At 40.1% G+C, this 26,347-nt stretch overlaps 1 protein-coding gene across 1 annotated transcript in view; it reads left to right on the top strand.

The window, feature by feature from the left end:
- Window positions 1–26,347, top strand: part of Dync2h1 (dynein cytoplasmic 2 heavy chain 1) — a 229,932-nt gene that overhangs the window by 165,857 nt on the left and 37,728 nt on the right. The window contains 8 exon segments of the mRNA XM_038323616.1: window positions 1,213–1,373; window positions 2,472–2,597; window positions 5,166–5,276; window positions 6,569–6,724; window positions 8,141–8,216; window positions 11,339–11,547; window positions 13,679–13,783; window positions 21,020–21,136. Of these exon segments, the coding sequence (XP_038179544.1) occupies window positions 1,213–1,373; window positions 2,472–2,597; window positions 5,166–5,276; window positions 6,569–6,724; window positions 8,141–8,216; window positions 11,339–11,547; window positions 13,679–13,783; window positions 21,020–21,136 (1,061 nt within the window).

The following is a 26,347-nucleotide window of genomic DNA, read 5'->3' as shown; positions in this document are numbered from 1 at the left end:
TTAGAGAAAAAATGTAATATGAGATTAAAAATTAACTAAATAGTCTCTACGTCATATACTTATTTTTAGAGTTTTTTAATTGAAATAGAATACCACTTTTCCTACTCATTTCCTTATCTCCAGCCACTCCCAGATACCCTTCCTCAAACCCTACCTGTTTCCCCTCCACTCTCAAGTTCATAGCCTCTTTTTCTTTTATTATTATCATGTGTGTTTTCACAGATGTGTGTGTGTGTGTATACATATAAACTCAGTACATGCACGTGTGCACACATACACACACATACATATACAAAACTTGCTGAGTTTCTATTTGTTGTTTGTACGTATTTGGTTTCAGAGTTGACTACTGTTATTGGATAACCAATAACAGGGCTCATTCCTGGAAGAAGCTTATTTTCTTCTTCCAGCATTTGTTAGTTGCATTGTAGTTCTCTGTGTAGGAATTGGGCCGTTGGGATTTCCTCCCTTCCACATTAACATGGCCATTAATAGTGCCATTTTCTGGTCTTGTTTATTCAGCTAGGAGAGTCTGATAGCAGATTTCCTGGTGTTCCAGCTTTTATGATCTCTCTGCTGAACCACTGATACAGGATCTGTCATGTGGTTGTAACTGTTGGGCCAGGCCCCCCTGTCTCAGTTAGGGTTTCTATTACTGCGATGGAACACCATGACCAAAGAGCAAGTTGGGGGAGAAAAGGGTTTATTTGGCTTACACTTCAGCATTGCTGTTCACCACTGAAGGAAATCAGGGCAGGGACTCAAAACAGGGCAGGATCCCGAAAGCAGAAGCTGATGCAGAGGCCATGGAGGGGAGCTGCTTACTGACTTGCTTCCCTTGGCTTGCTCAGCCCATCTTCTTATAGATCCCAGGACCAGCAGCCCAGGAATGGTATCACCCTCCATGGGGTGGACCCTCCTCTCCCCTTAATGACTAAATGAGAAAATACCTTACAGTTGGATCTCAAGGAGACATTTCCTCAGCTAAGGCTCCTTCCTTTCATGACTTGATAGCTTGTGTAAAGTTGACAACACCCCCCCGCCCCAGTACACTACCCAACAATCCATCATCCTACATTGTGTGCAGTTGTGGTTTTCTGGGATGGTCTCCTTTTGCTTTACAGAGAGGTGGCTCATGCACCACATGTAATTATTTTCAATATATTTTATAATGAATGTTGCCTTTTTTAATTTCTGTAATACCTGTTTTAGGACTGAAGGAGTTATCCCCTCTTCCCCTGAATCTCAAACGTTTATACAAAGAGACGCTAAACATCGAGCCCATCTTGATAATCATTTCCCCAGGAGCTGACCCTTCTCAGGAACTTCAAGAACTTGCTAATGCTGAAAGAAGCAGCGAGTGTTACCACCAGGTGGGTAGGGACTTCCCTGTTCCGCCCACCCCAGACCCTACGTCCTAGCAGTGAATGGGCAATTAAAGAACAGTGTTGAAAGGTGTTCATATCCAGAACTCAAGACCAGCAAGAAGAGACTTGTGAATGTCCTTTGTCCTTAAGGACCTTGAGATGGGAAAATTAATTCTGATTTATCCAGATTAGCCCAGTGACATCACCAGTATGTTTTTAAAGGGAAGCAGGTGATTGGGTGTGAGGTTCAGACTGTGAAGAGGAAGGGGGAAGGCAGGAGGGGAGGAAAGTTTCATTGCCTTGATGGTAGATCAGCACAACTTCAGGCTCCCCAAAGCTCCATGAGCACTTGAGGTAAGGCACTAAATTGTGTTTGCTTGTCAGAGCACAATAGGGAACGGATACATCTGATGAAAGTTTGAAAGTGACTTTAGAATTGTTAGTTAGATGCTTTCAGAGCAAATGCAGTAGTGTTTACTTGGAAGTTCCTTGACTTAAAAGCAAAGAAATGCACAAATATTTTGAGCAAAATCTACCCAGTACCATACTGTTTTTCTTAAAGAGTGAGCTTTGTTCATTCTTATCATCTTTCAAGTCAACATGCATGCAGATTTGAAGAGGAATTTATTAGTTTATTGTCAGTTTTTGGAAAGTTACTATATATCTTTCATTAAGATTTATGATTTAAAACACAATGATTTGAAAATTCAAATACTTTATACCCATTAAAATTTAAAAAGAAATATATCTACGAGGGCAGCGCTGGTTGGTTATAGGGTAGCACTGACAAGCCTTGGGCTCTCCATGCAGTCACTGGTGAAGGGATGGCATATTTGTTATTACAGTATGCATGTGTGTGTGCTATGGAGTCAGGAGCGTGCCACAGACTCTTACCTGTCATCAGTGACTTTCATGGGAAGATAAAAACTATACTCTAGACTATGAACTGTTTATTGCTCTTAGAAAACATGATTAATTCTTGGTATTTGTTTTTTAATTTTCTTAAATCCAGTTGTGGAGGTTTAGAATTTATTGTCCTTCTCTGAAAATGTTATTTTAGAATGTTTTAGCTGATACTTTCCACTGGGGTTTTTGTTTGTGTAGGTTGCTATGGGTCAAGGTCAAGCTGATTTAGCAATACAAATGCTAAAAGAATGTGCCCAGAATGGAGACTGGCTCTGTTTGAAGAACTTACATCTCGTGGTGTCTTGGCTTCCAGTTCTGGAGAAGGTAGTATCTTAGGTTCTATTGCTGTTAAGAGACACTAAGACCGTGGCAACTCTTATAGAGGAAAACATTTAATTGGGGGCTGGCTTATCATGGCAGGAAGGATGGCAGTGCGCAGTCAGACATGGTGCTAGAGAAGGAACCGAGATTTCTACGTCTGGGCCCACAGGCAGCAGGAAGGCAGGAAGACATTGGACCTGGACTGAACATTTGAGACCTCAAAGCCTTCCTCTCCCATGACACAAGGCCACACCGCCTAATAATGCCACTCCTATTGGGCCTATGGAGGTCATTTTCATTCAAACCACCACAGGTAGCTTGAGATGGATGTGGCACAAGAGCAAGAAGCATCTCAGTGCATAGTCTCCAAGCCGTATCAGTATCAAGTAATGTGTGTCGCGTTTAGGGAAGGTAATACTTGATAATTGAAGGCCTATTCATTTTTGAAACTGTATGTGTGCCAAACAAAAGTGATCTTTTAGCAGTAAGTTGCAAAGTCCTATCCTTTTAAAGAGTGGATAAGGGAATCCAAGAAATTACCAATTAAGATTGACAGAAGCATAGCAGTTTTTTACAGAAAGAAAGTAGGAGATGCTTTGATGGATTGCCGAAGATATCTTTATACCATTACATATGCTCCTGTTTTGTTGTCTGTCTCAGGAATTACAGAGGTTCTTAGGCACTTATGAAAGCTAAGTGTAAACTGAAACAATGATCTCATTTAACTCAATTGGCCCCAGGAGGAAAATCATCTTAAAACAGAACAAGTTGGTTGATGTGTTGGAAAGGGAGACCTGTAATTAAGTCTGTTACTCAGATAAGAAAGGTCTTACTGATCTTGAGAGACATAACTCCAAAAAAAAAAGATGCTCCTGAAGCCTGAGCAGAGTGTGGCTCACGGGAGACAGAATAAAGGCATCCTGGGTAATTTAGCAGCACAGTAGACGCGGGTGTGGAGGTATGCATGACCAGAAGGTGTGAGGTGCCTTTGACAGTACAAAGAGGGCTATGCAGGGAGTGAAGGGAGGGAGGGTTAGATGACTTAGAAAGGAGCCAGAGAAAAGTTCTCACCAGAGGGGTTAGTAATTAATATTGAATCAAACCAGCCGAGTAGTATCTTAAATAGAATCAAACAGAACAGGAGATGAGGCCTGGCCTCATATCCTTGTGAAATGTTTAGAAGTACACAGTCCTAATAAATTTGTGAAGAATAGGTAATTGATACATCTATAATTGAGGCAACAACTAAGTGATGAGCTCCTGGTCCTGTTACTTATAATCAATAGAAATAGATTTGAAACCAAAGCTATCTGAATATTCACATAATACTTTCCATGGAAACCACTAGTATATAATATGTATCGAACAACTCACATGCATTTTAGGGTCTAAAGACCAGTAATCCTGCTTTTTGTTCAAAACAGTTGGTTGAGAGACAGTCAACATAATAATCAAATCTTAGCTAGAACTCTCTGAAACATATAGAGAAGATGATATTCCAAATCTTGAAAAACAATGTTTTTTATTCCTTTTTTTCTCTTAAGAGGTTCAGCTCAAAATTTACAAGCATACTGGAAATATAGCCAAACAACAAATGTACCATTTCTCTTTAATTTTTGTAGATGTGCAAAATTCTGTATAAACTTTACATTTTAAAAGTGTGAGATGCGAATACATTTTATCATTTTTAATTTTTAGCCAGCACAATGGCCATGATTTTGCTATTTATTTTTTGCTCCTAGCTATACTTTTACATGACACTGATAATGAATATTAGAGTTTAATGAAGATTATATTTTTTTTTGTAGTTTTCAATGTCTTTTAGAGCAGTCAGGGTGTTGTAGTTTACTTTATTTTTGACAGGGTCTCACTCTGTAACCCAGACTGTGCTGTAACTCATTCACTCGAGCAGTAGATACTTGTTGAGTATATGAAGGGAAGCCAAGATGTGCGTGGGGGCTGCAGATTTCCCCTGGAGACAGAGCACACTACCACGTAGCTGCTGGGTGATGTGTGTCATTCATTAGCACTGATGAAGTTGGAGCTGCAGAAGTGAGGACTGCAGAGGACGTTCCACCGAAACATGGTGCTTAGATCATATGGCAATAGAAAGAAGTTATCAAGTTACCTAAAGGGGCACACCCAGAAAGAAGAATGCTTTGAGTAAAGGACTTACATATATGATATGAGGGCAGGTGAACTTGTGTGTTGCCCTTTAAAACTGACTTTGTAGGGTGTTGCTAACACTGCATAACTGAAAATGGGAATGGAACAATGAGGCTAGAGTCTAGCTGGCAGCCTCGACTTAGTACCTATAGCTTAGGTTGACTTTGTACTCCAGGCACTTCGTGACCAGGTGCTTAGAGGTGGTATACATTGTAGATCCCAAGGTCACACAGCATGCAAATGGCAAAGATCGGATGTCAGCTCAGAATAAATGACCAGACTCATGTTCCTATTTATTACTTATTGCTTATCTGTTGTTAAATAAAAAATAAAACCTTAAAGGAAACGTAATCCAAATATTAAGCAACATCAAAGTATGACAAATATTTTTTGGTTTGTAAAAAGGAATTGAATACTCTTCAACCTAAAGATACCTTTCGTCTGTGGCTCACTGCGGAGGTTCACCCTAACTTCACCCCCATTTTACTCCAGTCAAGCTTGAAGATAACATACGAGGTAAAATGATTCCCAAGTCCTATCCTGAAGTATAGAAGAGCAATAATCTATACATTGCCTTCTAAAGTTATACAAACATCTATTATTCAAAACTATAATTTTTCTAATATTTCATGATGTATAAATTACATAAATAGCATAAAATGATAGAAAAAGGCTTTAAAGTTATTTCCAAATTTTATTTATCATTTTGTTATTGCTGTTTATAGAAAAAAAACAGACTCCACAATGCAAAATTTATCATCTTAATCATTTCCTGGATCACCTGACAATTGGACTTTTAACTTTCTGAAGTGCCTTTGTGCCTTCCCTGCAGTGCTTCCATAGTGGCTATGTTCCCACTAACAGCGCTCGTGCTTCCATAGTGGCTATGTTCCCACTAACAACGCTCAAGTTCTCTGCATATTTGCTAGCATCTGTCTTTAATAACCCCCTGGTGATCATCCTGATTGATGCTAGGTGATAAATCCTTGAGATTTTGACATGTGTTTCCATGATGACTAGTGGTATTTAGTCTTTTCACACTTGTAGAAAGTTTGTGCATCTTCTCTGAAGAAATGTATAACGCATTTCCTTTCCCCCTTTTTAACTTGATTATTTTATTTTGTTGTAGACAAACTACAACCGCATCTGCCTATCTATATATCCCCAAACTTGAGTTACAGTTTGATCTATCTTACTTGTTATGTGAATTATTGTATTTTCAAGATATAGTCTGTAACTTTTCAGTCATCATAATAGGCTGACTCAAAGGTTTATTTTTTATTTTTTTTGATTTTTCGAGACAGGGTTTCCCTGTAGTTTCTAGAGCCTGTCCTGGAGCTAGCTCTTGTAGACCAGGCTGGCCTCGAACTCACAGAGATCCACCTGCCTCTGCCTCCCGAGTGCTGGGATTAAAGGCGTGCGCCACCACTGCCCGGCTGACTCAAAAGTTTAAAAACTGTGCCCTCCTTTCTCCTGTTAGCATTCAGCATCACTTGTATTAGAAATGGCAATTTTGGTTTGGTAAACAGGAAATTCTTAATGATCACATGAAATTTACTTTGTTATTTTGAATACCTTTGGTGATCAAGATTTATTTTATTTTGAAAATACTATGGATTAGCAAATAATACGAACTGTTTGGTGCAAGGGTTAAGGCTGCTTTTATATTTGTATACTTTGCAGTAACAAAAAATTAAATTGGGCTTTTGGTGAAAAGCTTCATTCACTAAGACAGTGTGTTGAAACAGCTCTCCTGTGTGTGTAATGTTTTAAACAGTAGGATGTATGTTCATATCTTATTCTTTTAGTCACCTCCAGGTTTGAAGAAGAATTTGATGCGTACTTATGAGTCTTGGACTCCTGAGCAAATTAACAAAAAAGATAACCTGCACCGGGCTCATGCTCTCTTTAGTTTAGCATGGTTTCATGCTGCCTGTCAGGAAAGAAGAAATTATATTCCACAGGTAATTATGTTTTGATGGAACTTAATACATTTATTAGGATTTCTATAATTTAGTGTGTAAAGGTGGAGTTATGTCATAGTTTGGTTTTCTAATTTAGTGTTTTTCTGTTAGCTCACTATACTGTATAATGTTACATGCTTAATCTACTATTGATTTGATAACCAAAGGCCAGCCTGTGACCCAGTGGAGGTAGCCAGTGAGCATCAAGTACTACTCCTGTGGTGGATATCTTAGCAGATATCTCAGATTTCAAAAATTAAACCTCCCATACCTGTTTCCTCCAGGATTGCCTTAGTTAAATGCCTTCACACCTCGTTCTTTCTCAAGTCAGCATCCCAGGAGTTGTTCTTGGTGCATCATCTGCTCACTTTTCTCCTCAATCCATTATCAGGTACTAGTCTGTCTCAAAACAACTCCAGTGTGTGTAGCCATAGCTTGTAGGGAGCATGATTAAAGTCTTACGATCTTCTTAGTTACGTGGTCATCCTTTCCCAGCTTGACGTTCTTTCAGGGATCTACATAACGTGCAGATCAAAGCCAGTCTTTTTCCCACTTCCATCGGAATCCAGTTCAAAACTGTTAATCTCTTCCTTTTCTATACATTATATTCTTTTATCTCCTAGATTGGGTCAGATCTTTCTCATATAGGTAGCACGTATGTTTCTTACCATCAAACCTTATATAGATATGTTTTACATGTATTTAAGTTGTCTCTGCACTTGCCTGGAAAAGCTACAAGGAAATAGATTTATGTTTGGGTTTATTCTTACGTACTTGAAATCTCATCTGTAATGAAACATTTAAGAGGTATTTTGAATGGTTAATCAATACTGATACATTCCTAAATACTAACACTATGCAAGCTTTAAAAATTTTAGTTTGAACTTAATCGATTATATAATTAGTATAGTTAATGGAAATCCCATAGAAATTATTTTTGTATCTCACATTATTGTTCTGTAGTATCATGTTTTAGGTGTGTTTTTACATAAACATCATAGCCATTAGGTAGTTGTTTGTATAAATTAATGTACAGAAATAATGTATGCTTTTAGGACTTATTTTGGCAGTTGTTCTGTGTTTGTGGACAAACACAGAATGTATAGTTCTGGAGCTTGAAGGTATAGGAAACACATTACTGTGCATGTGGTATGTAGATTAAGAAAGGTACTACATCAATTTGTGCTCTGATTCTATGCTGTGTGCATAGTGATAAAAACTTGAGTAGAATTACAAACTCATTTTCGTGCTCCTGAGGTCAGTCTATTTTTAAAAATACTATTTTAAACATATGCTGCAATGATTTTTAAAGATTTTATTTTTTAGTGTATAGTGAATGTTTTTCTTAAGTTTTTGAGGATGGTGATGTATGATGCATGTCTTTGATTTTACTGTGTCTTAAATTTTCTTTAATAGGGTTGGACCAAGTTTTATGAGTTTTCGTTATCAGATCTTCGGGCTGGGTACAACATCATTGACAGGCTCTTCGATGGTAAGCTTTAAGAAACAAAGCCAAGTCTAGACTTGGCTGCACATGTTCTACCTAAGTGGCTAATCCCCATCACAGATCTGGGGTTTTGCTTTGTGTTTGGTATTTTAATGCCCTTATTTCTATGCCTGTGTTATCTGAAAGTTCTTGGGTTGGGTCATTGATTTTGATATAATGCATCAGAATTCCGACTTACCAATAGTTTTTAGGAAACAGATCTAGAAAGCTTGTGTCCATTGTGTGACCTACAAAATTGTTCAGATCTCTTTCTAAGGAATGAATGAATGCTCTGGATAACAGCAGGGCAGAACTAGAACTGAGAATTTGCAGAGTCCTGGTAAGATTCCTAAGTCAGTCTACTGAAACAGTGTAGAGATGAAACCTGTGACTTCATCCCACAGGGCCATTTAGCCCTTGGCTTCCTTGAAGCCTGTAGCACTCGAATCCCTAGATCCTGTTGTCCATTGCTGAGACAAGGAGCCATTAAAGCTTAGACACACAGTGGATCAGAGAACAGATTAGACTGATAGAAATCTGAATTTAAGTACTACCTCCACAGTCCATAAATCCTGTCCCCACATTCCCTGTCAGCCTTGCTGTCCTGTCCAGCTGCTCTTCATCAAGCCCCACCCCTTTTAGTAATGGGATCACCTTTCATTCTCTGTTTCAAGCCTGTAACTCTCTGCTCTCCTGTGTTCTAGCTGCCCTTTGCTGTGACAGTTTTCGTCCTTTCTTTCTTCCCTCCTTCCTTCCTTCCTTCCTTCCTTCCTTCCTTCCTTCCTTCCTTCCTTCCTTCCTTCCTTCCTTTCCTTCTTTCCTTCCCTTTTCCATGTCACATTATGGTTCTGTTTGCCTGCACTAAAGTCTTAGCAGTATGTATGTGTGCAACTTCTTTCTGGTCTCCCACGCTTCTGCCCCATTTGAACATGCTCCACACTGTGAAGCCATCCATCTGGAAAGGTAAGACTTGGCTTCCTTCCTTAACCATGCAGCCATCTGGGCTTCCCATTTGAGACAGGTTTTCATGGGGTCTCTTCCCCGAAAGGTTCCTCTCTGCAGTTATTAAGTCTTACTTCTGTCATTTGCATCTCAGCTTAGAAGTTTCTTCTCCATCAAAGCATTTTCTTGATAGTGAAAGGATCTTTTTGTTACCCTCCTTTTTGCTTTATTGTTATAATAACTCAGAACTGCCTAATACCCATCTGCTTATTTGCACATTTGTGAGAGTGAAAACATGTTCAGACTGTGAAGTGAACAGGGCACTGCGCGTTTGTGTGCTGCCTCGGTTCTGTCTACCGCACTCTAGCGTGTGATGCTGGCGGGTGAGGGAATGTCTGACCTTCGTTTCTCACCTGTATGTTAACTCCACCATGGTGTCTGTCACAGGCATTAGACATTATTCTGTAGTCTGTTTTTAGCAAAGGGTTAAGGATGAACGCCTGGGATGAGAAAACCACATGGAGCAGCTAACCTTTAGTACACTTACTGGTTTAAAATTGTTGGCTGTCTTTTCATGATTTAAGTTGTTTTAAGCAACAAATGTTGTTTGGAGAGCATGTTTAAAAGAAAAACAAGATTTATTTAAATATAAAATTTCCTCAATCTGTTTCATATGCTGGCATTTTTACTTTATAAATTGAATGTGTGCTCTTGTTTCTGCATTCCTTGGTGAACTATTTAGCATTGCCTGCGATTATGACTGCCTCAGTTAGTGAATACAAAGGTAGGATGGGAAATTGGACCATAGTGAAGTTGCCTGCATTATAGTTGCTATTGATAGTAAGGTTTCTGATGGGGACAATTTCTCATTCCTCTGCTAATTCCGCAGAATGCAACATAAATCACTTGTGTCTCAAGGCTTAGAGTAGCATTGCTTTTGTTCCTTTGCTTTGCCTGTCTCTGAATTTTATAGCGGTGAAATAGCAATAGTAAATAGGAAAATACAAGGATATTCAATGAGCAGCAATAGCAAACCAGTAATGCCAGTGAAGCTAACTGGCTATCTGAATATAATGACATGTTTATTCTGTTACTGGACTGATTGCATACATCTCTAATGCAGAACTCAGTACTGTTGTAGAAGGCAGCTTACCCGTGTGCGTGTCTCTTTTTGTGCTGTGAAGAATGGACACGATGCCCAAGGGCTCTGCCCGTCATCTGCACTCCCGCCCACGCTGTTTCTCCTCCCAGAACAGCAGAGCTGACTGTGGCCTGTAGCACGGCGCAGACCCTGTGTGAGGACCTGCTGCAGCTCCTCCTTTAGTCAGGTTGTCTTGGGAGCTGCTTGTTTCACCAAGCCCGAGTGATCATATATGCTGCGTCTATGTATTTGCTGACTAATTTGCACTGGACAGCCATTCCAGATAGTGTTACATTTGGAACAAGTTTTTCCAAGGTGTCTCCAAACTAATTCACCATGGCTATGTGGTTAGAAAACGGGACGGCCTTGTGTCAGAATGTGTGTTTGTGTTCTAGCGCTGTAGGATCCTGTGATCTCCTGGGGACCCAGCCTCCTAGATCTCCGCTGTCATCTTCATAGCTTGATCGAGTTGATAGGTGTAAAATCATTGGAAAGAAAGTCTTCACTAATACTTAATGGCCATTTAAAGAAATCTTTAAGTTATATTAAGTGTATTGCCATATCCTAGTGATTTAGAAGTGAGTAAAAGGAAGGTAAGAGCTGGAGGCTGTAGGGCACTGTGAAGTGCTGTCTTCTGGTTCCTTTGAGCTCACAGAGCTTTTGCTTACTCCACAAGAAAGCAGAATGAATTCCAGCATCTACAGAGTGGATGATCCGCAGGCCTCAGGCCTTACTGGGGAGCCACTGGCTCTTGCTTGGGAGGGAAAAGAATCATTCTTTCCTGGAGGACCGGCCACTTGTAGGAGCGCCGTGCCAGTGAATGTCCCTGTGTCCATGAATATACAGGCAGCACTGACTGGACTTAGTGGGCTTCCAAAGGAAAGGAAAGTAATAAAGTTGGGAAGGGGGCATGTTGGGGAGAGCTGAAGGAAAAAAATGGGGGGAGATATAATTGCATTTCATTGTATGCCTATATGAAATTCTGAAGAATAAAGAGAGTCTTTTAAAAAGTAAAATTAATAAAAGCATCTCTCTTTTTTTATAGGTACCAAAGATGTCCAGTGGGAATTTGTACATGGCTTACTTGAAAATGCTATCTATGGAGGGCGCGTAGATAACTGTTTTGACCTTAGGGTTCTTCAGTCATACTTGAAGCAGTTTTTTAATTCTTCAGTAATTGATGTACCAAACCAAAGGAACAAGAAAAGCATTTTTCCATATTCCATATCTCTCCCAAACTCCTGCAGCATTTTGGTAGGTAGAAATAATAATTCCCCATGCATTTTCTGGACCTGCACATACATGAATTGTATGATGAATATGTTTACAGTACAGATTGTTTTGGAAATACACAGTCTGATTTTTAGAACTTGCATCAATAAAAGCCTGATTGTGATTATAAGATAGTATGCAGACAAACTGGGAGTATGTGGCCAGCTGCTGTTGCTTACATGTGTGTTTATTTTAGCAAGCAGGGGTTCTTGCTTCAAGTCCTGACCTGCAAGCTCTGTATGCAACTCACCTTTTCTGTTGCATGTGCTAAATATAGCCCATAGAATCCAGCTGTGCCTACTTTCCCATAGCATGTGCTTGTATACATGCTACATGACTTTTTACTAAAGAAGGTACTGTGACATTTCTTCATGAATTGCAAAGATTAGCATATGTGCTTGATTTATATATTACTCTCATTTTGTGATTTTTTTCCTTACTCAAGTAATTTTTCAAAAATATTCTTGATTTGAAAAAAACCCAAAAGCCTAAGAAGCACTGTTAAAATCGGTACTTATTGAATATAATTGCTGTTGTTAATAACAATTCTGCTTGAGTTGTGTATCCTTTATTTACCTAAGCACTCAACAATGTACTGTTCAGAGCCAGTACCATTCCAAGTACTGTGGAAAGGGGGCAAGGAGTGATACTAGTTTCTGGTACTAGAACAGCAGAGCAGATGAGCAAATGTCTGTGATTTCAAGTGATCTCTCCCAACAAATTGTAGGTTTATATCACTTTAAACTTATTTCCAATGATAAAATTCATGCAGAAATATACACACAATAGGTGTGTAAGTAATTACTTTTATATCTTAGACACATAAGTATAAGTGGCTTGCAATATCCTCAGCCAGCCAAACACCCCGATCCTGCTTCTTCTAGCTGCTACTTGTTTCACAGATGAGGCTTTGTACTGATTTCCAATCGCCTAATCTTTGTGTAAGTGATGGCATACAGTAGACATCTTCTTGTGTCTCTGTGAGGATCTGTTCTTGGGAGTTCTGACTGCCATGCTGCTAGTTAGCAAGTCAGTCTCAGAAGACAAACGCCTCTAACCAGTCTAGAGCATAGTTTGGAATGAATCAAGTGTTTAACTTTTCACAGGTAATAGTTTTAATTTCACCAGATTCATAACAGTCTCTGTCCAGCTTTCTGTCCTATTCCACATTTCCCAGAGGGATGGGAATGTGCCCATGAGGCTGCAAATGCACACATGCTCTGTGTATGTAACTGGTGCCAGGAGGAAACTGACAATCACTGGGCTGAAGGACAGACTGTCAGAGGACATCCTAGTCCTGGGCTTTCTGGAATTTTACTGTTTTCTTCAAGGGCAGCTGCCAAGGATGAGACAGAATGAAAAGAAATCCACCCTTGCTCAGCAGATGCTGTGTAGTTGCATGTGTGTGTGCATATAATACCTTAGCGTAGTTTACCCCTATGAGAATATCTCTCTGCTTTGGACCAAAGTGAATGAGTGTTTTCTTGGTCTGCCCTTGAGTTTTCTTCTAAAATTAGGAATAAGTAAGTGTTAGGCTGGTGCCAATGAAGTGTACACAGTCCTCAAGAGTGATCCTTAGCATGAGATTATCAATGGGTTATCATTGTGTGTCAACACACACTTCCCCAGTGACAGAAGACAGGTGTGCAGGTGGAACTGCCTGGTGACAGCAGTGGAACACCAGGTTGTGGTTATAGGTTGCAGGGTTCCTTTAAGTTTTTACTTTTTAAAATAAAACAACCAGTGATTGTTCAGATGTGTAGGAGCTGAACTCTGCAGGTGGGCTTTCGTGTGCTGTAAGAAATTAAGACTCCTTAAATACATCTAGCACAGCATCTTATACATGGTCAACAGATCCACTTATGTATGTTGGTTTGAATCCACTTGGAGATTCTGCATGTAAGGGACTGGAACAGAAAATACGGTATCAAGCAGTTAATGCACAGAGGAGTGTCAGTGACAGCTTCCTATAGAGGATCAGAACACTGTAGAAGTATTTACCCAGCAAATATGAAATGTGAGCACTTATTTTGTAGTTTGTCCATTGTCCACCATGTGATTTTTGTGGTTGTAATCCATCTTCAGTGACTAGCTTTGTCTTTGTTACCTGCAGGACTATCGTGCTGTCATTGAGAAGCTCCCAGAAGATGATAAACCCAGCTTCTTTGGTCTGCCCGCCAACATTGCTCGCTCATCTCAGCGCATGACCAGTTCTCAGGTGAGGTGCCAGAGTGAGCTCTCAGAACACGCTGCTACTGAGCACAATCACTCCTTAGAACTTTATTTCATTTAACAGAGAACACTCCATTTTTACCTTCAGTTTTAAAGGTGTCAAGTGATTTTTACCCTGGTATATTTCCTAAATAACACTGAATACATCAGTTTCATTTAAACATTTGATTTATTCCTGTGAAAAATTTTCATATGATTACTTTAAATGTAACTTGTATGAGTGAATTTGCCCCCAAATTTAATACTGTTCTGGCATGAAGAATTAAATACATATTCTTTCTTTCTGCATTGTCTTATAGAAGATATTGTTTGATATGAATTCATTACTGGATATTACATAACTTTGGTTTTTGAAATCAGATAGTTAGCGTTCCATCACTAAGACCAAATGCCTGAGGATAGCCTAAAGAGCAAATATCCTCACAGGCTTCAGAGCATTGATTTTAGGCCTCTGAGCAGTCTGGTGGAGAAGGCTGCTGACATCACGGCATCCAGAGGATGCAGGCAGAAAGGAAAGGGAGTAGAGAAGTGTATGACAAGACTCCACGTGATACCTGTTCATCTGGGACTCCATCAGCAGACCTGCGAGTGACATGGTAGCCCCCATGGTCCACTGACTTCTCAATGAGCCTTTAGCTTTGAGACAAGCACTTACTCTGAAGCACAGTACACAGGAACAACTTGTCTATAGGGCCTATGTTGTTGCCGCTCGGTGACTTGAACAGCTCCTGTTTACCGACCTCACCAAGTCTGAAGCCCTCCCAGTGCTGTGTTCAGGGGCTTATTCACTGTTCACTGACTCTTTCAAATAGGAGCCGCTACTTTTACCTTTTAACAACTGAGGAAAGAGACACAGATTGTTTAAGATAACCCAAGATCTAGGGCAGGGCTGGACTTTTAACCCAGGCTTTCTGATTTATTCTTCTTTAGAAATTTTTTTTTAGTGTTTTGTAGGTGGATACTGCTCGTTCATTTCCTGGCCACCCACACCTGAAATAATCACACAGAAACTATATAATTACAACACTGCTTTGTAGTATGGAGCTGCGGGCGGCTTCCCACCGCCCGGCTCCCAGCCACCGGCTAGCTTTACCCGAAATAACAACACACAAATTGTATTCTTTTAAATACTGCCTGGCCCATTACTTCCAGCCTCTTACTCACATCTTGACTAACCCATATCTAATAATCTGTGTAACACCACGAAGTGGTGCCTTACCGGGAAGTTTCTAGCTTACGTCCATCTTGGGCTGGAGCTTCATTGCGTCCGTCTCTCTCTCTGAGGAGAGGCAAGGCAGTCTGTCTTACATAGGAGAGGCGTGGCATCTGACTGAGCCATCTACCTCACTTCCTTCTTCCTGTTCTGTCTACTCCACCCACCTAAGGGCTGGCCAATCAAATGGGCCAGGCAGTTTCTTTATTAGCCAATGAAATCAACTCAAACAGAAGACTCTCCTACATCACTGCTTGGACTATTAGCTTATGCATATGTCTAGCTAACTTTTATATCTTAAATCAACCCATCTCTATTAATCTGTGCATCACCATGAGGTTGTGGCCTACTGGCAAGGTTCCAGCAAGCTCCAACAAGTATCTTTCTCCTTTGGTGGCTACATGGTGCCTCCCTGACTCTGCCTTCTTTTCTCCTCTATCTCTGCTTGGAATTCCCACGTTGCTCTATTCTTCTAAGCCACTGGCTGAAATAGCTTTTTTCATTAACCAATAAAAGCAACACATCTACAGAAGTACTTCGAACACCAGTGTTTTGTTTTTGCTTTTAAGATTATTTGTTTTCAATATGTGTTTTAAATATGTGTTTTACCTGTGTGCATGTCTGTCTGTCCACCATGTGCATGCCTTGTGCCCACAGAGGCCAGAGAGAACATTGGATTCCTTAGAGTGGAGTTGAAGATGGTTGTGATACATGATTTGGGGACTGAGGGCTCTGCTAGGTCCTCTGGAAGAACAAGGACTCTTAGCTGATGAACTGTCTCTCCAGCCCCTCATTCCCCCGTCTCTTTCTTTTTGTTTGTTTTTTTTTTACACCCCAACCAAAGGTTCCACTCCTTCCTTTCCTCCCAGTTCCTCCTGCCCCTGCCATCTACTCCTCCTTGTTCCTCCTTCTCTGTCTCTCTTCAGATAGGAGCATAGCCCCTCGTTTTGAAAATTCTGTATGTATGTGCATCTGTGAGTGCAGGCTTGTGGAGGAGTGTAGGGCAGTGCCTGTGGAGGCCAGAGGAGGGTATCAGATGCCGTGGGGCTGCAGTTACATGCAGGTGGTTGTGAGCTGCCTGACTTGAGTACTGATAACCAAACTGGATACTCTGCAAGAGTAGTATACTCTTAGCTGCTGAGCTATATCACTAGCCATGTAATATAAAAAGTTTTTTGAATTTATCTTCAGTTATTCTTCTTTACCATTTCTTATAGCAACTGGCCCTCACGCATGCATGTGCTTAGTAACATGGACCTTTGCAGGTGCAAATGATATAGAATGAGCCATTTCAGAGGTTCTTTGCATAGTCTGTAGATGGAGGCTCCAGCAGCCTTTAAACACTTAAATTCATTCTTTGCAGGCATTCTAGTTAGGAGTATTTCCTTACTTAGGTCTCTGTGGTTATACTATACTGTTGCTTATCCAACACTTCTTAAGTTGTTGTTTCCTCTTGTTTTGTTAAGTATATTAACTGTTTTGAAATTTCACTGCTCATTCTCCCATCATTGCAAAACAACTTGAACATATGTTTATAAAAATATTGTTCCTTAGAACAAGTGAGCTTTCCATCTCTGCCAGTGAAGACAGTCTCCAGTTCCTTTTTGTTTTCTTATTTAAAGTGTCCCTTGAGTCCGAGAATGTGTCTCTTCCTCAGGTCTCCATCATATATGTCTATGCCCTCCTTGTTTCCAGCCATGATTTTTAGCTGACCTACTTATCTTTAGCATCACATAAAGTACTTGTAGGACCTTGTATCTTGGTATGTTCAGGTATATTTACCAGTTTTATGTTGGGATCTCTTTCATTAAGTGTTGTACTCTGTGTTCTACAAAACTGACTGCTTTGAAATTAGATGCATATATTTATTACCATTATATCTTTTTGTTGCTCAGTTGATCACTATATATTGACCTTCCTAGCTTTGTTACAGATTTTGTGTCAAAGTCCATGTTGTCAGCCATAAGAATAGTTCTCTTCTTTTCCTTGGCGTACCTTATTTCACAGTTTCACCCCGAGTTTCTGTGCGTCCACCGGAAAGGGAGTTTCTTGTGTGAAGCCATATATTCTTGAGCCTTGTTTGTTAATATTTTTAAAAATCCATTCTGATCTTAATTGAAGAAGTTTACTTTTATATAATGCTATAAAATTAGATAATTAGAAAGCTTTTTTTTCTAGTTTGGTGTATTGTGTGCCCTTTTCCTCTGCTCTTGTTCACCTGTTAGCTTAACGATTTACTATATTGATGTGTGGTTCTTTATCTGTCATTTGTGTTTGTGCTCTTCCGGGGGGACTTGTCCTGCCTCACGCTGTCGTGATAGTATAGTGCTCTTCCACTTCTCCCGTGGGATCCCTTAGAGCATCCTATACCTCTTCTTTTTGTTGTTGTGGTCTTTGTGGCACTGAGCTTAGGCATGTTTTCTAAGTCTTCTCAGATGGTCATGAATCATTTCGGTTTTTGATTGCCTTTGAAAGTCATTCCTTATCTTTCATCCTTTTTTTAAAATTGAAGTGTGTACATGTGTGTGCTTTCATACATTCATGTGTTCGCACATGCATATGTGTATGCGTATGTGTGGAGGTGTTAGGTAGGGATTGTACATGCCAAAACATGTTTAGGAGCACAGAGAAAGAGGATGACTTTGTGGGATTGGTTCTCTCCTTCCACCTTTACATAGTTACGGGATATCAAGCCCAAGTTACCAGACTTGCATGGTAAGCTGTATACCTGCTGACTCATCCTGCTTTCCTATTCCTTCTTGTCCAAAAGGCAGCCTGATCAGCTGTCACAATCTTGCTTAGCAGCTATTTTCCCTTCAGCATTTGCCATTTTATGGAGTAGGGTTTCTGCCAGGTAATCTGCTAATGTAATGAGAATACCCTTAAATGGGACCCAGCACTTTCTTGAATATTTAACTACATATAATTAAACATGAAAAGCATCAAAACATAATGAAACCCAATGAATCAATGACCAAGAAAAATACATTGTAGTGTCTTGCATGAATTCACGTGAGTCTCTTCTGTCCCTCTACCTCTGTGCTGTAGGACTCGTCAAGCTGTCTCTATTTAAAACATTTCTATAATTTTATACTTTTCTAAAAGTGTTGCATTTAGTGCATGCAATGTTTTATCTCTTGGTTATACACACACATGCACACATATATACACATATGTGCATGTATATTTACACACATACTCATGCACACACACAACACATGTGATAGAAATTTTTTCTTTTACCCTTTCCCCTAAGATTCATCTGCATTGTTGTTGTATGGAGTTTTATTGTTTACTATTACTATACAATATTGCCTCACACAAATGTTAAACAATTGATTGTTTTCTTTATTTTCTTTTCTTTTTTTTCGAGACAGGGTTTCTCTGTAGCTTTGGAGCCTGTCCTGGAACTAGCTCTTGTAGACCAGGCTGGTCTCGAACTCACAGAGATCCGCCTGCCTCTGCCTCCCGAGTGCTGGGATTAAAGGCGTGCGCCACCGCCGCCCGGCGATTGTTTTCTTTATTGATGAGCATGTGGACTGCTCTAGATTTTTTTATTATTAGAACAGGGCATCTGAGAACATTTGTGAGTACATCTCCTGATGTATACACATACACACATGTAGTACAGTTTCTACCAGGGACTTGAATTAATATGTGTGTTTTTAGGGAGGCAGTATTATTAGACTCAGAGACAGGAAAATCGTCACCCTCTGTATTGCATCACCTTGTCATTTTTAGACGTCTGTTTCTTGCCATCTGGCATATTATTGACATCCTCTCCTTGATGAGCACTCTTGAATACTGTAAGAGTGCACTTCTTCCCTTGAGTGACAGGACAGTTCTGCTTTTGCAGCGAGGGAGAGGTAGAACACAGTATAAAGTCACAGGATGTGACTAGATCACTGTGGTGGTGATCAGAGAATGGGGTACAGAGTAAGGTTTAAGCACGTTAGCAAGCGTTTATTTGCAGGAGACTGTTGCTTAAATTGGCAGCAGGTTTTGAGACATAATTCTCACCTGTTTAATCTGTGAGAAATTGTAGTCAAAGGTTTTACGTGGCTTTCTTTTTTATTATTTTTATTTTTTCTTAGCTTTCTTATAAGATTGCGTACTTTTTGCAGTAAATCACTTGCATTCAGCGACCATGGTGAAACCTCATCTCAAAAATAGCCAGGACCCGTAATTGTCCATTGTGCTTTGGGCTTGCATGTGACTGGCACTTTTATAGACATGGGCAAAGTAAAATTTACCCTTGGTTCTGTGTTTACTAACATTCAAACAATAAACCTCTAGGTATTTTTGTGTATAACATGTTGGCATATGCGTTAACTTTTGTATATATAGTAAGATGAACATGCTTTGCCATCACCTTGAGGAAACCATTGAAGAAAATACTCTTAACTGGATTGAAATGTGTTACCAGATATTTTCCCCAACTTTATAAGCAATAAGTACATTAGGATTTGTAGAACTGGCAGATGGGTCATAGTCAGCTGCACTCGCTCTCTAACAGGAATGTCTTTGAGTGTTGGAGCACCCTCTTTGTTATTCTCTGCTTGTAACAGAATCATCATTGCATTATGTGTGTGTGTGTCATGCCATCTTTCTAGAACAGAAGCATGGCTGTTTGGCAGGATAGTCAATATTTCTTTTAAATAATTAAAAAAGATACGCATTTGTACTTATTCCTTTTGTTTTTTCTTTGCATTCTTGCTTTCTGTCATCTAGTCAGCATTTCCTTTAAATAGTTAAAAAAATATATTTGTACTTAATTCCTTTTGTTTTTTGTGTTCTTGTTTTCTGTAATGTTTAATAAATTTAAAATACAGTAAGTGGTAGCAAGTATTAGCACAGTTAGAATGCCACACATCCTGACTGTCAACCCGGGACATTGTGTAGCGAAGGGATGCTGATATATGAGGTGCTATGTAGAGTTCAGCTACAGCAAATGAAGACGATTTGTCAGGAAAAACAAAGAAAGTCAAACACTGAATCTCCACAATGTTTTTAGACTAGGAAATCAATCAAAAGCCTAGGAATTGAATCCAACAGTGTGATGGTGGAGGTTTAGCACATTCATTCTAAAAGATTTATAGTCTTTAGTTTATTAAAAGGCCTGTTAACGTAAGAGTGAAACTAAGTATGAAATCTAAATATGCTGCAAAGATAGACAGCTTATATCTCTCACAACGTGCTGTGGGTGTTCAAAAGGAAATGCTGCACTGTGAGACATGGACTGGGTTTCTTGGCTAATTTTGTCTATATTAGATAAGCCACGTGGTAACAGGGTTTTACTGGTTAGTTGGAATATTACAGTCCCTGACTAGCTTAGTATTTTACAGCCACCATCATGTCCATGGCCCAATGCTGGTCAGTTCTGGATCATCTTTAGCAAACACTTCTAACATAAGGCCTAGTGGGCATGATTTCATTTCGAAAAGAAAATGCAAGTGATTGATTTTGATGGACACAATGAAGACACTAACAATAATGAAGCTAGAGCAGTAAAGGTCCCAACAGGGAGTAATGTTTACTTAGCTTCACTTTAATTAATTGATCTGTATGTATTTCTCTGGGCTTTGTGTCTAGAGGGAATATTGAAATGGAAACTGAAAATTAAGCATTAAAAATCTAAACAACTCTTGAGGAATTAGGAGCCACTTGCTTTGCATCTATTCTGTGCTGCATTTTTAAATACATTGTTAGTATTTTGAAACGGTAAGATTTAAATCAATGGAAATGAAAAGCATTGTAGAGTTTGAGATGAACAAGAAGAAAGGCTGGGAGGCATTCATAGTGGCACAGTGTGTACTTCCTGCATAAAAAGCCGCTTTTCTAACAACTGTTACAATGTTTAATTTTAGAATGCTTATCCTTATCCGTACAGTCTTGTTCAAACAAAACGATAGCGACCCAAGGATGGCACGTGCGTGTGCGCTCTCCGACTGTCACACTGCCGTGCTCTCCCTGCCTGAGTGACTCACGGGGTGTGCTCTCTTCACTCAGGTCATCTCCCAGCTCCGGATCCTGGGAAGATCTGTCACAGCTGGCTGCAAATTTGACAGAGAACTCTGGTCTAATGAACTTTCCCCCATCCTCAATCTCTGGAAGAAACTCAACCAGGTTAGTCATGGAAGGATTGAAATTTATTACCTCTTTTCCCTGTGCCCTTTCTCCAGCCCCTGGAGCTGTGCCGTGCTGTGTTGCCTGACTCCCCAGGGCATCACACTGGGGCTGTTCGTGTCCACTGCAGCCATCTTGTCCGAAGTTTACTGGTGTTAGGACAGTGAATCACACTGGCCGGTTGCCTATACATTTAAAGTGTTTATTAGCTTCTGGCTATTAGATCTTTTCTAATAGATTAACCTGTTTATGTTCAAAGTTCATTTATGTTCCCTTTTGTGGTTGTGGTTCTGGCATACTTTAGTCTGTAAAGTCCCCACTGTGTTCCTGTGACTTACCTTACTTGGTAGATTTTTTTTGATTTTTTTAATTATTATTATTATTAAAATTTTCCGCCTCCTCCCCACCTCCCCACCTCCCACCTGCCCTGCTGGAAGTCCAAGATCCAACCCACTCCATCCAGGTCCAGGAAGGTGCGTATCTAAACAGACCAGGCTCCCCCAAAGCCAGTACATGCGGTAGGATCAAAACCCAGTGCCATTGTTCTTGGCTTCTCAGTCAGCCTTCATTGTCCGCCATGTTCAGAGAATCCGGTGTGATCCCATGCTTTTTCAGTCCCGGTTGTCTAGATCACACTATATCACCACAAAGCCAACTAGTTTCTACCCAGTTTTTTCCCATCAGATCCACGCCCTTTCTATGTCTCATTAGAACACAAACCAGTTTCTAAGAATAGTAATATAATGCAGTATTATAAAGAAAAAACTAACACATCAGAACTGGGCAAAACAAGCAACAGAGAAGACATAAGAAACAGAGACCTACTCTTTGGCAAACTCAAGAATCCCATAAAAACAACAAACTGGAAGCCATTATGTACACACAGAGGACTTACGGAAGACTGTGCAGGTTGTGCATGCTGCCTGTGAGTTCATGTGCTTGGATCGTGTTGAATTAGAGGCCTTGTTTCTAGGTGTTCTCCATTACCCCTGATTCTTATACTTTTTCTCCCTCCTCTTCCACGGGGTTCTCTGAGTCCTGAGGGAGGGTTTTGATGGAGATATTCCATTTAGGGCTGAGTGTTCCAAGGTCTCTCACTCTCTGCATAGTGTCTGGCTGTGAGTCTGTGTATTTGTTCCCATCTTCTGCAAGAGAAAGCTTCTCTGATGATGACTAAGCAAGAAATTGATTTATGAGTGTAGTAGAATGTCAATAGGAGTCATATTATTGCTTTTTTTTTTTTTTTTTTTTTTTTTTTTTTTAAGAACATTTGGTTTTACCCTAGGTACCCTGGCTATCTAGTCAGGTCAATTTATTCCCACAAACTTTGTTTTTTTAAAAAAATTATTATTATTATTATTACAACTTTTCACCTCCTCCCCTCCTCCCATTTCCCTCCCTCCCATTCTCCCTCCCCCTTCCTCTCCAGTCCAAAGAGCAGTCAGTGTTCCCTACCCTGTGGGATGTCCAAGGTCCTCCCCCCTCCATCCAGGTCTAAGAAGGTGAGGATTCAAACAGACTAGGTTCCCACAAAGCCAGTACATGCAGTAGGATCAAAACCCAGGGCCATTGTCTTTGGCTTCTCAGTCAGCCCTCCTTGTCAGCCACGTTCAGAGAGTCTGGTTTGATCACATGCTCCATCAGTCCCAGTCCAGCTGGCCTTGGTGAGTTCCTATTAGATCAGCCCCTCTGTCTCAGTGGGTGGGCACACCCCTCGCGGCCCTGACTTCCTTGCTCATGTTCTCTCTCCTTCTGCTCCTCATTTGGACCTTGGGAGCTCAGTCCAGTGCTCCAATGTGGGTCTCTGTCTCTATCTCCATCCATCGCCAGATGAAGGTTCTATGGTGATATACAAGATATTCATCAGTGTGGCTATAGTATAGGGCCAGTTCAGGTGCCCTCTCCTCAGCTGCTCAAGGAACAATCTGGGGACATCTCCTTGGACACCTGGGAACTCCTCTAGAGTCCAGTCTCTTGCCAACCCTAAAATGACTCCCTTAATTAAGATATATACTTCCCTACTCCCATATCCACTCTTCCTCCATCCCAACTGTCCCATTCCCCCAAGCTCTCCCCATCCTCCCCTTCTCACTTCTCTCTCCCCATCTCCCCTTACCCTCATCCCACCCACACCCCCAAGCTCTCAATTTTTGCCTGGAAATCTTGTCTACTTCCAATATTCAGGAGGATAACTACATGTTTTTCTTTGGGTTCACCTTCCTATTTAGCTTCTCTAGGATCATGAATTATAGGCTCAATGTCATTTATGGCTAGAATCCACTAATGAGTGAGTACATACCATATTCATCTTTTCCCCACAAATTTTGAATGATAACCAAGTGATGATTTGTAGAACCACAGATGTTAGGTTTAAAGTAAGGAAATAGAAGGATAGATATATCTCCCTAGGAAAGTTGACTAGAATATATAGTTATGGATGGTTGGGGGGGCTGGAATGGGAGGATCAAGGGTAGGGGCACAAGGGAGGGAATATGGGGAGAGACAGCTAAAACTAAGGACTATTTGAAGGGTAGTGTGGAAATCTAATACAGTAGAAGCTTCCTAAATATATACATATATGAAGGTAGGTGATCAAAATGAAATCGCCAAATAATGAGGAATGTTTCTTGTCACCACATGAACATCCAGTACCTATATTGGGTTACATCTATCTTAGTTGTTGGCCAAAAGGGTCTCAGGAGAACCCCCAAGCAACCTAGGCTGTTGCCAAGACTATAGGATTGGGTTATCCCCCAAAAACTTATGGCAAGATCCCATTGTTTAAGACAGCACCTACATAACTTATTGAACATGAAGAAGTCAGACTGGTGCCTACATAGAGTCTAAATCCTAATCTTCCAGCATCTTTGGTACTGGAAAAAATTCTGTATGCTTCCAAAGGAGAAATGTGTACACCAACCCAGCCATAAACCTTTGATTTACAATGATGTCCTTCCTGCAAAATATAAAACCATGTTTTAAACTAGACAGGTTAACTATGCCTCTTGACTCCACAGGAATTACTTGTTAAACAGTGAGAATCAGTGCCTTTGTGTCATAGGAGCTACTCCAGCTTTCATCGTGCCTCATTATTCACTTCAGAATGCTTTAGTAATATTTTCCTTCATGACCGAGGAACTCATCAGAATGGATTGAGGTCTGTTGTATGGTAGAATTGGTATTGAGGGCTAGTGACTATGACAGACAAGACAATCAGCTTGGACCCACAGCCAAGTCACTTTCATGCTCTTTATTCACAGTTAAGTGACTAAGTGACTGTCCAGAGGAAAGCCAAGGTAAGGTGCTCTCTGGAGGTTCTGTGTTGCTGTGTGATGGTATCAGCAGAATGGCATCTGAGGGAGAAGGGCCAGTCTGCCATCTTTTGTTGCTAAGGCCAGCCTTAAAGGGGTCTAATATACTGTAGTGGTTCCATGTTATTCTTGTGCAAGAGGAATTCATCAAATTAAGGAGATGGATAGCTGATAGAAAGTAGTTTATGTTTTATAGAGGCAAAGTTGATACATTGTAAAGAACAGATTCAATTAAAAAGCTTAGTCAGGGCATAGAACTGAATTGTTATGCTATGGGAACAATACACTGGGCCTTTGTCAGTGCTCTGGCTGTGCTGTTGTCGAGCTCATACCATAGGTACTCAGCAGAATTTTCTTCACAGGCTATTGGCATCTAATAAAGATTGGATTGTAAGATCAAACTTATTTTAAACATTATTTATCTTTACAACTGTGAAATTTTAGGTTGGCATGCATGCCTGTTTGTGACTATAGCTTTTTAAAGGGAAAATATATAATATACAAATATATAGTTATATCTTTTAACACTAAATTTTATTAACTGTTACGTATATATTATTCTGCCAGCTTTTGCATTATCAGATGCACAGCTCTCCTAACTTTTAAAATCTTCTCTAATATTTCCATAAAGAAAATTGCTAATAGTAAGCTTGTAAGGCAGTGATTTAAAAAATGCTGACAAGCACAGCTCAGGAGACTGTGTTCTCATCTGGCACTCATCTGTGCATCAAAAGGTCGGGTATTGTTTTCAGTGTGTATTATAGAGAGCTTTGCCCTAGTAAGTTTAGTACCTGGCTGACAATTTAGTACTTGGCAACAATTATTGAGACTTACTGACGTCCTGGCCAGTTTACATCTATTTCTATAGCTCCAGTGCTTTCATTAATTCTCATTTAAATTGCTTAAGTGACACAAGTTATTCATGAAACATCTTCTGTTGACTCTGAGGGTCTATTGTAAGAAAAACACATTATGAACTTTTTTTTCTGAACATGAGTTAATCCAGAAATGATATTTTGTCTATTTTGACAAATGGATTTGTGTATCCAATTAAAATTTTGACTCAGTAGCTTAATTTCAGAAGAATGAATTGTGTTAAATAGACTAACAATCTGCAGTGCTTTCTTAAATTCTTGGACTTTAAATTTTCTTTTAAATTGATCATTTCTTTATTTTTGAGACTTGTCTAGTTTCTTTTAGATTATAGTAAACCATAGATTATGATAACTGAGAACATACTAGGGTCTGTCCTTGGTTGGACAGAAGCCTCCTCTATTGTCCTAGTAGCGTCCAGTGTGCTTGGCACAACTTCTCGAGCTCAGCCAGCATTGCTGTGGTTCCAGCAAGTCCTTCAGGAGTAGATCTCAGTGGGGCTCTGTCCACTCCCTACCTCAGGGAACTAAATGATTCCAGTGACTTGCTTTCTGTTTGTAGGATTCCATTCAGCAAAGCAGAAAATAGAGCAGACATTTTAACCACATGGTTAAAATGTGATGGTTTGAAAGAAAATAACTTCCATAGATTTAAGGTTTCAAAAAGACTTGGGCCATTCTCAGTTAGCTAGTTCTCTCTCCCTCCCTCTCTGTCTCTCTCTGTCTCTGTTTCTCTCTCTCATTGTGTCTCTCTCTCTCGTTGTGTCTAAGAATACAAGCTCTCAGATACTGCCCCAGCACCATGCTTGCCTGCCTGCTGCCTTGTTCCCCACCATGATGGTCATAGACTCTAACCCTCTGAAATAACATCTTTTTTCTCTTAAGTTGCCTAGGTACTGGTATCTCTTATCACAGCAATAGAAACAAAACTAAGACATTGAATATAAGCAATTTGTCATGTGAGTGGTGGAGAGCTGAAACAGCCAAAAAGTAACAGTAGGAGTTCAAACACTGTAGGAAATACCACC

This window comes from Arvicola amphibius, chromosome 3 (genome assembly GCF_903992535.2).
Source record: "Arvicola amphibius chromosome 3, mArvAmp1.2, whole genome shotgun sequence".
Taxonomy (NCBI): Eukaryota; Metazoa; Chordata; class Mammalia; order Rodentia; family Cricetidae; genus Arvicola; species Arvicola amphibius.
This window is presented reverse-complemented; position numbering and strand designations above follow the sequence as displayed.